Below are 15,944 nucleotides of genomic sequence, written 5' to 3' on the forward strand. Positions count from 1 at the left end.
TTCCTAGTTCATGACTTCTTCCACTCACTAACTAGGCTTAGGATGGGTGTCCCCATTGCCCAGAAATTATACTTGTTTTGAGCAACATGACCACAAACCCACTTTGGCCTAGGAGGCTAGAGGGTCCTTAACCCAGACCTTTGGAGATAAGCATGGATCTGAGATTAGAAAGCAGTTTAGGCTCTGCCGCGTCCCTGAGCTAAAGGATGTATTAGAGGTGAGGAAACTGGGGCCTAGGAGTTTAAGAAACTGGCACACAGGGAGGGAGAGTACCTGACGTTGACTTTGTAAGAGACTGTTAGCATGAGAACTGCTATCTTAAGGTCAGGGTTAACGGCCCCTGGCTTGAAACACAACCTAAGTGTAAACACAACCTGACTGTAAATTCCAAGATGTGGGCAGTGACAGCGCGGAGACAAGCGGCCCTGTAGCTTATCTTATACTCTTTGAAGCTGTGTAAGTCCTGCAGTTTATCACATACTCCTTAAAGCTATGTAAGTCCTGTAGTTTAATTACTGTGTGCCTTGAAAATGCTATATAAACCCTGAGTTTTAAGTGTTTGGGGTCCTTGTTGAAACCCGCTGCGGGCAGATACTCGGACCCCAGCTAGCTGGAAATAAACCTCGCTGTGTGACTTGCATTATCGTGTGACTTCTGTTCACTTGAGGAGGGGTTGACTCCGGACCCTAACAACTTCGCTCTAGGATATGATGTTTATTCCTGGCACGAATCCCGTTCTGCTTTGCATCAGTGGAGACAGCCTCCTGCCCCCTCGCCCCACATTTAGTACGTCGTCTATCGTCCAGAAGATGCATATTAAATGCTGAATCATTAGCTTCTCTGTATCCAGCCTTGCAGAACTTGGAGGGGCGCAGTGTTTGCTCGCGTGCCTCTGCGTCCTCAGGGCTGCACCGGCCTCGCACCGTCAGCTCCGTCAGGGTTTGCTGCGTCTCCTCCTGGAGGCTCCCGCGCGGTGCAGGGCTGCAGGCCCCTCACCTCCGGACTCTCAATGCCCTTGGGGCTCAGCGCCTTAACATCACAGGTGCTCGGTAAGTGCTGTCTCCTCTGCTCACAGTTCAAGTTGCTTCTTTGGGAGACCTTGTCTGAGGGTTGGGCCATGCAGAGCCTTATTTATCTAAAGCCTTCCTCCATTAGCTGCTTTGGGACCCTCTTCGTTAAGTGAATAGGAATAAGATGTTATTTCTGAAGTAAATCTCCTATTTCTGACTGTTGAATAATCTGCTTATCTTCGCCACCAGATCCCGGCCACCTTAGACCTGCCAATCACCTGTTGCCTGGTAACATCCGCCCCGCCCCCGCGCCTTCCGCCCCGCCCCCCGCCTTCCGCCCCGGCGCCCAATGGCGCACGCTCACAGGTCCCGCCCCCCGCGGGCGGGCGGAAGTGACGTTGAGGGCCCGCGACGCCTTCTGCCGGCAGGTGGGTCGGGTCCCGCGGACGGACGGCGGCCGGAGCGCCATGGCCTCTGCCGGGGTGGCCTCGGGGCGACAGGCTGAGGATGCGCTACCGCCGCCGGCCGAGCCGCCGCTGCCCGAGACGAAGCCGCCGCCGCCGCTGCCGGTCGCCGCGCCTCCGCCGCCGCCGTCGGCGGCGCCGAGGCCTCCGTCCCCGGCGGGCGTGAAAGACGAGACCTACTCCTTTTTACCTTTGGTTCACAACATCATCAAATGGTAAGGCCCGGGAGTTTAACCGTCAAAAAAGGCACCGGTATGCGCCGAGGGGAGAGAAACGAGCCCTGAAAAGGGGCTGGGATCCGACTGCAGAGTGCGCCTGCGTCTGTCTGAGCTTGGGGGGGGGACCCGTGCCTCCTGGGGGGTCAGAGGGCGTCCTGGGGCGGTGCCGACGACGCGTCTTAAATTCCGAAAGCCAGGAGGGAGGCGGGGGCCCCGGGACACAGCGGAACACCCGGGGCTCCCACAAATCCGGGGTAGGAGGGGGGGCTGGGGAGGCAGGAAGAGCCGGGGGACAGAGGACAGTGTCCCCCTGGGAGTAAGACTGGGTCCTGTGGCCACGCGGAGCTAGTGAGCCACGATTGGGGGTTTGAAACATTTCATTTTTAAAAAGCAACAATTGCACATCCAGAAACATGTCAAACGAAAACGGGAGTCCCCCCCCCCCGCTACGTCCCTCCCCAGTGGTAACCGCTGTGCTCATACCCTAAGGACCCTTCCAGGAATTACACACGCGTGTCGTTTCCAAACTTTGTACAGATTGAGACCGCACTGTCCTTGGCCTTTCTCACTGAACAGTCTGTGTTGGGCACCTTTCCGTGCTCCCGTGGAGGTCTTCGTCGGTAAGATGGCTGCACCGTAAATTCTGTAACCAGCCTTCTGTTCACGGACTTGTAGGTGTTCTCTAGTTTGTGCTTTTACTGGCGGCGCCGGGGGAAGCACCCCTGTGTTCGAGTAAGTGTGTGATGCGGCAAATCCTCGAGCGGGGCGCGGGCTGGGGCAGACGGCACACGCGCTTGTAGTTTTGATCGCTGCTGCTAAATTTAAAGGGCTGCAGCTTTTCAGCTCTTTGTCCAAAACACGCTCCTGTCGACTGGACTGCTTCAGTTAACCCAGAAGGGCCCATGAACCTGTGACCCAAGCAGCATTTTAAAAACAACGTGGTCGATGGATTCAGAGAGCACTCATAGATATAAAATGGCACGGAGCCTCTCCCTCAGCGTCTCCCAACCGCCTCCCTCGGCTCAGAGCTGCGCGGTACTCCGTTTTATGAATACGCCATTTATTTAAACAGTTCCTTGCTCAAGGACACTCAGTTGTTTTTGGCATTTTGCTGTTACAGTCAGTGCTGCAATGAATCTCCTTGTAGGTGCCGGCTTGAGAGTCTTGAGAGGCTCTGAATGGTACATTTTAGCAACAGGGTACATGAATTTAAAATTTTGATCACTGTTAGCAAATTCAGAAAGAATGCACCACGTTGTGCTTCCCCAGCAGTGTATCTCTCTCTCCGACACCTCTTCCATCACGGTTAACTTTTTAATTCTGGCTAATCTGATAGGTCAAAAATGATACATTGTATCAGTCTGGTTTTTTATATCAGGTAAAGCATCTTTTCATATGCCACTTTGTCATTTGTATTTTTCCCCCATAAACTGCCCATTTTTCTGTTACGTCATTCCTCTTTTTATGAGCTCTTTGTACAGTTAGGAAACTATGCCTTTGTCTGTTAAGTATTTTGTAAATACTTGCCCTGAGTTGTCCCTTTTCTTTTGACTTTGTTCCTGGGTTTCCTTTTTTCATTTTCTGTTCAGAAGCATATCATTTTATGTAGGCAGATTTGTTGAGATTTTCCTCTATGGCCTCTCCTAGTTAGAAAGGCCTTCCCACACTAATAATATGGTAGATACTGATCCCTTTTTTCTAGGACTTTGAAAGGTTCATTTTTTACTCTTAATTCTTGGATGCTTCTGGAATTTATTTTGATGGAAAGAGTAAGGGAGAGGCCCAGCTTCTTCCCCAGGTAATCTTATCTTCCCACTGCTGTTGTTGAATATTTATTATACAGCCCATCATACACTGAATTCCCATGTTTTCGGATCTGCTTCTGGACATTCTATTACTATTTTCCAGTACCGAACTGTTTTAATTCTCAAATCTTCATGGTACATGTCTTTCAAGGTTGGTCTCTCTGTCGTCTTTCTTGTAATATTTAGTTGTCGCATCTTTACCTTTCCCAGCCCGTTTCCTAGTAGCCTGTCCTGAGATGCATGATGCTTTTGGTTAGTGGAACACTTAGGCTTTAATCTGCAGCTTTACTTCCAAGCCTGTGAGTAGCACTCTTGGTCCAGGTCTTCTAACCTCATTTTCGATCTTATAATCACTTCTTAATTGTTCTCTTTGCCTTTATCTCTAATGAACTGCTTAATTTTTCTCTGCTCAAAAATCTGTAGGGCTCCAGGTTCTTTCCAAATTGCTTTTGTCAACTTTTCAGAGGTCTCTGCAGGTCAGCTTCAAATCTGCCCGAACTATGCAACAAAGCCCAGAGTGAGCCATTCAGGTGTGAGTGCCTTTGGGGGCTGTGGAGTCATCTAGGCTTGTGCACACTCCAGCCGCCCTGCACGAGCATCTTCCTGCACTGCCTTTGCCCAGGGCAATGCCACATATTTTTCAGGGACTTGCTCAGAGGCCACCTCCTCCCCCTGGAGAGCTGCTTCCTGCAGCTTTGGCTGAGTTGCACCTGCCTGGTGGTGGAGGGAAGCTTCCCAGCCCAAAGCACTTTAGCTTTCCTAGCATCTTCCCCATAGTTAAACGGACAGTTAACACTACAGGTCTTTGTTATTTTCAAAGAATGAGGAAAGCGAAAAGAAAAACCTCATTTTTATGCCTATGAGAAATCTTATCGATCCCAACTATTTGACACCTTTCCTGGTACGTATAGAAGCCACATGATAGAAGTAGTATATATAATAAAGGAGGGATGAAAGGAGTCCTGTTGGAGCAGGGAAAGATAGCATTTTTGTTTCCTTCAAACTTGCCAAATCTAATCGGAGTCTGGAGCTAAGTGTCCCAGCCTAGGAATTCTGAATGGCAGTTGTCATTGCTTCACCTGATGATGGTTTTGGCTCACCTAGTAAAAGTATTCTGTCAACATGGGTACATAGGTAGTTTTTAATTACATTTTCATTGTTTAATATCTTTTCCTTTGCTGGGTAGAGGGAGCCATCGTCCTTGACACGGCTGATGTAGTTCAAGTGATGAGCACGCTCCTGGGCCCTTTAACCTTTAAGCCGGGGCATATTGCTGGAAACAAATCCGTTTGTTGTTACGGCAGGTCAGCAAGACCTCAGCGCCCTGGCGACTCCGTCAGTGGAAACCGGGGTGTTACTGACCTGCTGCTTCCCGTACAAGTATCTGTTTTAATCTGACCAGCTCTCCGCGCCAGCTGAGGCCTGTCCTTGAGTCGTGGAGGAAGCAGCCCCACAAGAGCAGCGAAACGACCCACTGCTCCACGGGGCTTCTGCACGTATTTCACTGCAGCCCTCTCTGTGTTCCTTTGCTTCTCCTTCAGCCGAGGCCCCGTGAAAAGCACGAGCACCCAGATGGGGAACATTGGTAGACTGGAAGAATGATTTACAAGCCTCTTCTCTCCTCTCCCGCTTCATCTCTGTTCGCTCGGCATCACCTGCCACGCCGCTGCTGGAACGCAGGCCCCGCAGCACACCGGGTCTTGTGGGGGGTGGGGTTGAGCCTGGAAAGATGGGAGCCCCCTTCGCATTGTGAACTTGCCCGGCAGGAGTTGCCTGGGAGTGGGCGAGCCGTCTGACGTTTTTGAGCTCAGACCTGAGGTTTGGAAAGGTTGGGTGGGCAGAGGGGGTTAGAAGAAGGGTGAGGCCTGGGTCTACAGGGAGTTGGTGACGGGGTGGGGTTGGCAGGACAGGCTGCTGGGCGAGGGCACGTGGGCGCGGGCGCAGCTTCCTAGCCCACGGTAGCCGTGTGCGTGGGGCGCGCTCTCTCTGAGGCGGGGCGTGGAGGCAGTGAGTTCACTGGGGACATATGCAGGTCTCCAAGGAGAAAATACTTGGTAAGTGTTGGAACAAGGAAGCTGAACTGCAGGACTGAGGGCTGGCTGGGTGTCTGAAGAGGTGGGATTGGAGGACCACACTTGGGGCTATTGCGTAGAGCAGTAGGTTTTTCAAAATTCTTCTAACAGTAGAACTAATTGTTATTCCTCCCTAAAAAGTATGTTTTTTCACGTGTAATTCAGCGAGCAGATACAAGCAAGGGTCTGAAAGAGATTCAAAGCCCCTCTCCCAAAGGCTCTTTAGGGGCTGTCAGATTTGGAGCAGGGAAGTACAGCTGGCTGCTGGGTAAGGAACGGCCGATGTGAACGGCGTGGGGACAAGTGTCCACCGTCACAGGGAGGGCATTTGGCAATCTGTCCAGAATTGTAATATACATAACCTTTGACCCACGAATCCTTCTGAGAAGTTACCTTAACCAAAATATTTGCACAAGTACATATAGATACGTGACTACGTATAAAATGTTCATTGCCACTCTGAGAAATTGCAAACATCCAAATACCCATCAACAGCCAAACAGTTTAGCTGTATAAAGTATGTGTGTTAACGTGGAAAGGCATCCAAGATGCATTGTTCAGGGAAAAAAGCAAGAATCAGAACCATGTGTGTAGTAGGGTCATGTTTATGTGAAAACCAATAAAATTATGTGTATTTGCATATTGCTGTATATTTTGAAGCAATCGGAAACAACATGTACCACTTGTTAACAGAGGTTATGTGTGGGACATGGCATTAGAGGGACTTTCCTTTTCTAAGCCTTGGGGGCCTGTCGTTTGAATTTTGTCCCTCAAGCACCTATTACTATCGTGATAACAACAGCACTATTTTCGAAAGATGCCAGCCACTGAAGTTAGCGTGGGAGAAGAGGAGGGTGAGCAGGACGGGCCCCAGGATGGCTCAGCTAGGACAGCGGGCGCACGAGGCTGAGGGGGACGGAAGGTTAGGGGAGGACGAAATGGGACCCAGTCACATGCCACCAAGGGGTCCGGAGAAGTGATGCTCGGGTTTGGGAGGAGGTTGGCTTCAGTGATCCTCTGGGTTCTTTGTGCTTCTAAGTTACCAGTGGACGTACTTTTGCTCAGTTGTGGCCAGTTTGCATTGTCAAGTCCCAAAGCACCTGTATATTAGGTTTGTGCAAAAGTAATTGTGCTTTTTGCAATTATTTGTAACCTTTTAAACCGCAGTTACTTTTGCACCAACCTAATACACTAAAAACTAAACCTGCCGTACTTATTAGCACCTGTACTAAGCACCCTTCCTAGACTCACGCACCTAAGCCTGTGATGTTTGCCCCTAAGTCTGGTGACACAAATACAGAATGTCTGTGTCCACTGCTGGAATGATGCCGAGTCTCACCCAGGATGTGCACAAAAGACCGTCGGGAAGTGGCCTGTCAGTCAAGCCATCGCAGTCATATTTGTGTCTGCTTTATAAAAACGACAGTAGGTGGGACCAAAGTGCCCTACCCTGTCCTTGGCTTGTATGATTTTCATGCTTCTTGACCTGGCCTAGTCTCCTCTTTTCATTTCTGAAGTTGGGTGGTGACTGACGTGCACAAAGGCAGGCCCATTTGGAGCTTTCTGCTTTTACTCACTCAGCATTTCGACCTGTCTCTTTTCTTTGGGCTTGAGCAGATTCCCGCTTGGCTGGAGCCAGTTTCAGAATAGAGTGTTTTCCTCGTCGCAGGAGTTCCACAACTAGGGCAGGCTGAGAAGCTCACAGAGCGGGCCTTGCTGGGGGCTGCGTGACCCCCTTTCAGCTCAGCTCCCCTCCCCTCCAGGCGGGCTTTTCATAAGGCTCCTTCTTTGTTATCTAAAGACTGTCTCCTTAACTGAAAGTTCACCTGGTAAAGAATGGGCAATCCTTGACATTTGGGGGTTTTCAGAAATGAGCATCTTAAATATGACCCACATTTTGCTTTCAGAATTAAAAATTCTTTGGGGCCAGTTTATGTTTGCTCCCATTACTGGATTATCATAACTTCCAAGTTTTTGTTTTAATGTATTTTTGTTTGTTTATTTCTACTGCGTCCTTCCAGACTGGTTATGTGAATCAGTCTTCTTAAAACTATTTTAATTTCAAATTTTCCTTGGGACATAATCCATAACAATGTGTTAACGTACATGCCATCCAAATATAACGATTGCAGAAGTCCACATGGTTTCTGTCCAGAGTTGTGGATCTGAGCCAAGACCTAAAAGAATTAAAAGATGTTTCCTATTTGTTTCCTTCTAGAAAGCAGGAAAACCAATGACTCCTCCCCAGAAACTGAAATAAGGTATACCATTAATTGTGGACATATCTAAATTAAGGGCATCAGATGACAACGAGTAATGTTTGGCCATTCATTCCGCAGAATAATGATTGATTCTCCGTATCTTGCTCGGAGGTAGAGCTTCTGATGATAAATGGTGAGCAGGCCCTGGTAGCCATCTCATTTGCTAGGTATGAGCTGTAACCGACGGATCGTCAGGAGGGATGGGTATTGTCTGGAGAAGCAGAGAAATGATGAATAATATGAATTAGCACCATCTGGGTTGAAATTTCCGTCAGGGATGAACATTTATTAAAAGAAAAATAAATGATCCTTGACAGCTTTCCCCTCGTACACCTCAGTGGATGACTTTTAGAACCGCCCACTGCTTTTAGTTTTTTATTTCAGCTGCTTGTTTTCAAAAGCTCAGCCAGTTACTAACTTTTCAAAAATGTATCGGAGCAACTGGCAGTCTGTTTCTTTGCTCTCAGGTGAAGGTTTCTGTTTTTGTTCTTTTCATTTTAGCAGTGACCAGGGAGCATGGCTCTCTGGGCAGTTAACAATGGATGTGAGGTAAAGGGAATGATCCTGCCTTTAAAATAGGCTGGACCTGAAGGTGCGGGGTTTATGTGATTGGGAGGCAAGAGCTCGTACCTGCTGGAAAATGTCTCCTAGTTTGTAACCAATTGAAATTGTATGAATAGCTCTGGACATTAGTCTTTACAGCAACAGACTCAAGCATTACAATGTCAAGTAAAATTAGTTCTTGTTATGTGATAGTCTCCTGATTTGGCTGGAAACGGCTCATATTAGAAGAAATGATTTCAGCAGGTGTTACTTGCCATTTGTCACCTGATATTGATAAAGGTAGTTCATTCAACAGACATTTATGAACTTATTTGCCAAGCATTCGTCCTTTCAGCAAATGTTCCTTGATGCCCACAGTGCCCAGGATACAGCAGGCAGGCTCCCTGCCTCTGAACAGATAGATTGAAGCGTCTCGTTGGAGAGTGCGCGGTGCGAAGGGCTGCACGGCCGAGAGGCGCTGGGGCGCCTTTTCTGAGCCGCTTCAGATGTCTGTCCCCAGGCTGCCTGGAAAAGCGCAGGTCCCGTCCTCGGGGACCGCAGCCTAGTAAGGGGACAGACAGAAAACCAGGCGTTTCAAGAGAGAATGTAGGAAGGCAGCAGGTTCTGTGCGGCACGGAGGGCTGCAGCCAGGGGCGTTTGTGTCTGAGCTGTGAATGCTAACAGCTGCCCTCTGCCCCCTGCAGCATGGACAAGGACAGCCCAGACACCCAGCAGGACCTGAGCGCCCTCAAGGCCAAGTTCCAGGAGATGCGAAAGGGCATCAGCACCATGCCTGGCATCCACCTGAGCCCCGAGCAGCAGCAGCAGCAGTTGCACCGCCTCCGCGAGCAAGTCAGGACCAAGAATGAACTTCTGCAAAAGTACAAGAGCCTCTGCATGTTCGAGATCCCCAAGGAGTAGATGAGGCCGGCGTCCGGGAAGGCGCAGAAAGCAGGGGAAGAATGGACGGCCTCACTGCCCCTCGGAGAGGGCTTCTGTCCGAGCCCAGCTCTGAACTAGCTGGGGGGGGGGGGGGGGTACCGAACTGCTTCCTGAGCTGCACTCGGCCCTGCGGCTCCAGGAGGGGCCAGCCCGGAGCTGGGCTTTGGTGGGGCTCCCTTGTACACACCCCCGTGTCTAGAGGCACAAAGACGGGAGCGCCTGCTGTGGGGGGAGGAATGTGCTGGGGGCTGCAGGGGCTTGGAGGCCCCCAGCCCGTCCCTGGGGAGGGGCCACCTGCTGCGGGGCGGGGCCCCTCCGGGATCCCAGGAGCTCAGTAGGAAAGGAGCATCTCCCGAGCTTCCTGCCTTCCCTCCCCCCGCCCCGGTGTGCGGTGTGTACCAGCGACGTACTGTTCTGGTACAGCAGAACCGTGACACATTTGCATAGGATTCACCGGACAGAGTCGCCCTGTAGTCACGTGGCATGGGGTTAAAATGGTCACGGAGGCTGTGGGAGAGGGAGCGTTGCTCCACAGACCACGGGGTAGCTTTGCCCCTGAAACAGTTTGTTTGCTTTCGCCTTTGAGCCCCGAGCCCCGCCCGCAGGCCCCTGTGCCCGGGTCTCCAACACCTACACGTGCTCGGCACTTGCAGCTCTCGCTCCCTTTGTCTCCTGTCACCTTCAGGCGGCTCAGCCAGCCAGTTAATGCCTGAGAAGGCCCAGACCACGTCAGACCCCACGGTGCTTCCCGCGGGGCTGGGGGACTCGAGGTTTCTGCGCAGGCGCAGACAGGTGTCCGGGGGCGCAGACCTGGCCCCTCCCGGCGTTTCAGGTTCCCGTGGGCCTGGTTTAAGAAACGTTTCCCCCTCTGGCCCGCTCGTAGAGTCAGCCACGAACACGCCACGAACACGCCGCACTGCACACAGAGGTTCCCGTGCGCTTCGCGTTCAGAGAAGGGCAGTTCTGGGTGACGGTTCTGGTCGCACTCGGCCAGGTGGGACCGTTTAGCTCTGAGGCAGGTCTGAGGGGCGACGAGCTGGACCCAGACGTTAGGAGTCAAGTCCTGCTTCATCAAATGGGTCCAGACGCCCCGCGTGTTCTGCAGGTGGGACATCTTATTCGTGGGCTCTTGCCTTCCCTCTCAAGGTTAAGGTGAGAACAGTAAGCGAGTATTGTTTAGACCTCGAAATGAGTCCATAACCTGTGCTGACCGAGTCAGGGCCCTGACAGACGCTCGCCGACTGACCTTGTTGGCAGGTATTGGTTGAAGATGTTGTTAGCAGGGGTTCGGTTCATGTCAACGTGGGAACTCAGGGAGGGATGAAGGGAGACGTCAGGTTTCAGTGGCTTTGGACAGAAGAGCAGGCTCTGAACTGAAGTGGGTAGTCACCTAGTAGACTCCTACCTTGGGACTGTTATTTAACTGAATCAGTTATTTTCTTGACATTTCGGCATAGTGTGTGGGCCGGTTTTAAGGCTCTGACCAAATACCATGAAGCCACTGAAATGCAAGACCACCGAGGGGGCCTTTCTGTGAGGCTGAAATGGACACGGGCTCCTCACAGGCAGGGGGAGGTGGAACCTATCTTTGCTGTGTTTGTCAATCTTATGGCTTGTGATGGTTTTCAAGAGTATAATTAAAAGAACTTGTGCTCTGCTGTGGGGACATCTTGGTTTTTGTACTGAGAAATTCATAGTGGGATGTCTCTTTTGGGTATTGGATAGTTGGGAGGAAAATGTTCGCTTTGCCTTAGAGCAGACAGAACAAATTGTGAGAGCTTCCACTCGACACCCCCATCACATAGCTAAACCAACGTGAAAGCGGAGTAAGTCCTCTCGGGAACGGGCATCTGTCCCCAAGGGCTCAGTCGGCCTGCCCAGCCGTGATTGGCCCCAAGGACTGTCCCTCATTACAGAAGTGGCTTTAGTCCTCATGGGGAGCAGCTCTCACCAGAGCAAGGGGACAAGGCGGAATGCCCCTCGCAAGGCTGAGAAGCTTCTTGAAGCCACCAGTTATTTGGATTACTGGATGGCAGGCACTTGTGCTAAGTGCTTTTTAAACATCACACTTAACCCTCACAGAAACCCCGTGGAGGGTGTTCTCTGTTCTCTGTTTCCCAAGTGAAGAATTAGAGGCCTGGCAGGTGTCACTTGCCCCGGGCTTGTACAGTGAGGAGTGGCGGAGAGCTGCCTCCGGAGTCTGGAGCCGGCGTCATCTGCTGAGAAAAGGAGACAGCAAGCAGAGGAGGGTACTGTACCCCAAAGCACGACAGCAGATGCTTCCTGGAGCTGGGGGGGCACTGGAGGCTGGGTGATCTTCACTGTTTCCAGACAGCCATGTGGGAGACCCTGCAGAGGAGCCGGGCACCGGGGTCTGGCCCCAGCCTGACACCAGGTCACTCTCAATGCTCTCTTCCCTTGTGAAAGCGGGGCCGAGTGACACCTAAAACCCTCTGAGAGTTTCAGGTTTGAGGGCCTTTTTGTCACCCTGGGCCAGTACCATATAGGACAGAATGGCTGGGGCACCATCCCACAGGCTTATTGTGGCTGGGCGGAGGGAAAATTAAACAGGTGCCATATTTTGCTGTGTATAATGCACACCTGTGTTTTTGGCCCAACCTTTCAGGGAAAAAAATCTTCCGTTTTAATTTTTTAATTCAAATTTTCATTTGTTTATATTTAGGTACTTATTTTTTGTATTATAAAGGAATTTTAGCATTTATTACTACATTTTTAACTCATAAGCATACATAAAATAATTAAAAACGTTTATATAGATGCAGAATTAGTACTACCCATCTATAATAATGCACGCTCTTACTTTTCCCTCACAGATATGGGTCAAAAGGTGCGCATTATACATGGCAAAATATGGTGAATAGCTAGAAAGATGTGTCTCTAGGGAGGACCTTGAAATCCTTTATTTTTGTCCTGGCTTCTAAGGAACTGCTCCCCAAATAGGAGGGCTTTAGCCGAGTCTCTGGAGCTTTTGGGGGGCCGTTTCTCCCAGGAGGGCTCCAAATGTTTTAAGAATGCAAGCGTATTTTCCAGGTTGGGGGAAGGTAAGTCCAGTTCCACTGAAATAGAAACCGATCCCCTCCCTACTCACCTTTCCCCCTCCAGCCATTTCTAAAAGTAAAGAAAGCATGGTTTTCCATTTTAAATTATTTTATATTAAAAAAAACAACAACAATAACTTTCAAGACTGTCACACACAGTATTAACACCTGGATAAGATTTTGTTCATGTTCATGACGTCAGAACTACTGTTAAAGTGCAAGTTTTACGTTTTGTTTTTCCTTTGTGCAATTTCACACACACACACACACATATGTAAACAAGTCACGTGGTTATGATCTGACCCGCACCCCCTTCGTTTTAGGAGGGCAGAGTCTTGTGCCAGCTGTCACGGCAAGTCAGAGTCACAGACGAGATAATGCCCTATTCGTCTTCCGCCTGCAGTGTGCACGAGGCGTTTCCCGGAGCCTCACGGCGGCCGGGTGGCTTCCACACCACCCCCTTCTTAGGGCTTCACGAGAAACGAGACGAGTCCACGTCTGCTGGCCCCGTGCCCCTCCGCTCCCAGTCACGGGAGGCTGGCCCCGGCGGGCAGTTAGAGGGGGGCAGTCCCGGCATCAGCCAGTTCTCTCCTTGCAGAGCAGTTGACTGTCCCTTCTCCGTGCGTTTTCACCTCCCCAGGTGGCGGGGAGGGCAGACGCCAGTCCGCGCGCGCTGAAGTGGCCTGGGGCGCACGCACGGGGCTGGCCCGGAGTTCAGCTTTGACTTAAACAAAAAGGTCCTCCTTCGGTTCTGTCGCCGGCGTAGGGTGGGGGAGGGCTCCTAGCTGATGACGCAGCGCTCCTTGTCCTTGGCCTGGCTGCCGCCGCCGCTCGCCTTCTCACGGATGTACATGAGGTCGCTGTGCACGCTGGGTCTGCGCGCGAAGGGGGCCACGATGCCGAAGGCGTCCCCGGGGTCGCCGCCGCCGCCGCCGCCGCTGCCGGCGCGCAGCAGCTTCTTGTTGCGCAGCGCCTTCTTGTGCAGCACGTCGCAGTACTGCACCGACACCTTGCGGTGCAGGTCCGGGCTCATCTCGCTCGGCAGCTTGGCCATGGCGAAGAGGGCCCGGAACATCTGGTCCAGGCTGCTGTTCCTTTTGGCCGAGATCTCGAAGTAGGCGCAGCGCTGGGGGTCGTCGCCCACCAGCTGCTGGATGTCGCGCTGCTCCACCTCGCGGTAGAAGTCCCGGTCACCCTTGTTGCCGCAGATGACCAGGGGCACGTCCACGTTCTCCTTGGTTTTGTTCTTGAGGCAAGACTTGGTGTCGAGGATCTGCTGCTTGAGCCTCTGCACCTCCTCGAAGGAGTCGCGGTTGTCCAGGCTGAACACCAGGATGAAAACGTCTCCTAGGGGGACAAAGCGAAAGCGAAGGTGAGGGCGGCTGCCACGGGGGACACTTCAGTCGCTCCTGACTTTGGGGCCGCCGGGCGCCCGCAGCCACGCGCAGGGCGCAGGGCGCTCCCGGCGCAAAGTTGGGGCGCGGCGGCGGGACCAGCGGTCCGCCCCCTCCACGCCGCACCCTCTCCTACCCTCCCCGTGGCGCGGCCCCCTCCCCGCCCGCGGCCCGGCCCGGCCCCCGACTCACCAGTGAGGATGGACAGGCGCCGCATGGCGGGGAACGGGTGGTTGCCGGACGTGTCCAGGATGTCGAGCTGGTAGACCTCGCCGCGGATGGAGTAGAACTTGCGGTGGAAGTCCTCGATCGTGGGCGTGTAGGCGTCCTCAAAGCGGCCGCTGAGGAAGCGCGACACGATGGCCGACTTGCCCACCTTGGACGAGCCGAGGATGACCATGCGGTAGCAGTTCTTGGCGGGTATCCTCAGCTCCGAGTCGCCCGGGCACATCTTCTTGATCATCGCGGCTAGTTTCATCGGGCGAGGGGCCGCGGGGGCAGGCGCGGGGCCCGGAGCAGCGCAGAGGGTGGCCGGGGGGCAGTGGCTCGGGCTGGGGCTCGGGCGCGGCGGCGGCGGTGGCGGGGTCTCGGGCTGCGGGGCCAAGTCGCTCGCTCTGGCCCTCGGCGCCCGGCGGCCGCCGTTATATGCGGTCTGGCCGGCGGCCCCGCCCCGCGCCCGCCCCGCTCGCTGCGTCACGCCCCGCGGGCCCCGCCACGCCCTCCGCGCCCTCGGCGGGCCGCGCGCTTTTCCCGCGCACGGGGTCGGCGGCAGCTCGCGCGTCCGGGCTGAGGCCAGGCTGCGCCTCCGGCCCCCGTGACTGCAGGCAGGGACCCCACCGCAGCGCACACGCACACGCACACGCACATACACTCTCTTTCCTTGGGCCTCAATTTTCCCCGAGAATAACAAGAGTCTCCGTAACCGCAGCGTAATGACAGGTGCGAGGCACCGTGCCAGGGCTTTGGGGACCGTATCTCTTTCCGTCCTGAAAACCACCCCCAGCGCCAGCCGCCTTCCCGTCCCAGGTCGGTGCTGGTTCCTGGGGGGCCGTGGCAGCGCCAAGGTGGGCGCCGCGCGCTCCGGCCGCCAGAGGGCGCCGCGCTCAGGGCTGGAGGAGACGGAGCCGCAAGCTCGGGGTTTGGGGAGGGGCGGGGCGCGCTCCGCGGGAGCCATCCCCCACCCCGCGCTCTACTGCGGACCTCAGCTTCTCCTTTCTTCCAACCAGAGGTGCTCTGGGGTCGGGCAGCAGTTTTCAGCTAGGGCCTGACCCCATCCTTTTTCTGCTGAGACCCCAAGGACCAGAAACTTGCCCTTCTTGGTCGGGCCTAAGCCAAGGTCCCCTCCTCCTTCCTCCATAGGGTTCTGTGCCTTTAGAGTCCCTTGGGCCAACATCCCCATTTTACACTTAGGGAGCGGGGTCTCTAAACCACCAGAGCGAGCCACGGAAGGCCCCGGGCTCACAGCACAGTCTCTTCTTTCTCTGGGTCTCAAGTTCCTCTTCTGGAAAAGCGTGGTTCTGGTTCTGTAGTTACCGATGAGAAAGTGCAAACAGTGTAGAAGGCCAGACCTGGTAGTAACAACAATAATAAGTGACCCATGAGGCTGCAGGACTGGGGGGGGGGAGGCAAAAGCAAAGGAGAGGGCAACAGGTTGCTCAGTAACCAGGAGCAGGCTGATGGTACTGAGAGAACTAGAAATACCCCGTCTGCAGCGAGTTTGCTCCAACCTGGAGCTCGTGAAAAAGCCATCGACCCCCGCCCGTGGCAACAGGTGACGTTGAACTGTGTTTTGCTTTGGCCGTGCCTGCTTTGAGAGAAATCCAGGGAGGGAGCCATGAGCTGGTGCCACCCTCCCCCATCCCCCTGGGTCAGGGTGCCCTGGGCAGTGCCGGGGGTGCCAGCCCGCACCCCTCAGCTATTGCACGGGGCCTGTGGAATCCCAGCTGCCTGGGCAGGTCCTCTCAAAGGGCATCATCCCGCGTTTCCGTCAGCAGGATTCCAGCAAAATCTCACACCCTGTGCAGGGGTATGCCGGGAGAGGCTTTATTCTGTGCCGGGTGCTGTGCTACGTTCTGCCTCCTGGCAACCTTCCGGGGTGGGACTGTTACTCTCGGTTACAGATGGCGAAGCTGAGGCAGAATCAGGAGACTTGCCCAGGGTCCACAGCTACCAAGGC

At 53.5% G+C, this 15,944-nt stretch overlaps 2 protein-coding genes across 3 annotated transcripts; one reads left to right on the forward strand and one right to left on the reverse strand.

Annotated features, from left to right (window-relative positions):
- The first annotated feature begins 879 nt into the window (after nt 1-879).
- MED9 (mediator complex subunit 9) lies at nt 880-10,973 on the forward strand. Its single transcript, XM_081029945.1, has 3 exons — nt 880-1,049; nt 1,260-1,689; nt 9,078-10,973. Exons 1-3 carry the CDS (start codon nt 1,010-1,012, stop codon nt 9,292-9,294), a joined length of 687 nt encoding a protein of 228 aa, XP_080886071.1. The 5' UTR covers nt 880-1,009; the 3' UTR covers nt 9,295-10,973.
- Nucleotides 10,974-11,970: 997 nt separating this feature from the next.
- On the reverse strand, nt 11,971-15,074 carry RASD1 (ras related dexamethasone induced 1). Of its 2 annotated transcripts, none has more exons than XM_081029946.1 (2): nt 13,961-15,074; nt 11,971-13,721 (listed from the first exon to the last, which is right to left on the reverse strand). In XM_081029946.1, the coding sequence occupies exons 1-2, from the start codon at nt 14,940-14,942 to the stop codon at nt 13,156-13,158; spliced, it is 1,548 nt and encodes a 515-aa protein (XP_080886072.1). In that variant the 5' UTR covers nt 14,943-15,074; the 3' UTR covers nt 11,971-13,155. The 2 variants fall into 2 exon arrangements, with proteins under 2 accessions (XP_080886072.1, XP_080886073.1); XM_081029947.1 differs by having other exon boundaries at nt 13,425-13,647.
- Nucleotides 15,075-15,944: the final 870 nt, after the last annotated feature.

The sequence above is a fragment of the Rhinolophus hipposideros genome (genome assembly GCF_964194185.1).
Source record: "Rhinolophus hipposideros genome assembly, chromosome: 20".
NCBI classification, from domain to species: Eukaryota; Metazoa; Chordata; class Mammalia; order Chiroptera; family Rhinolophidae; genus Rhinolophus; species Rhinolophus hipposideros.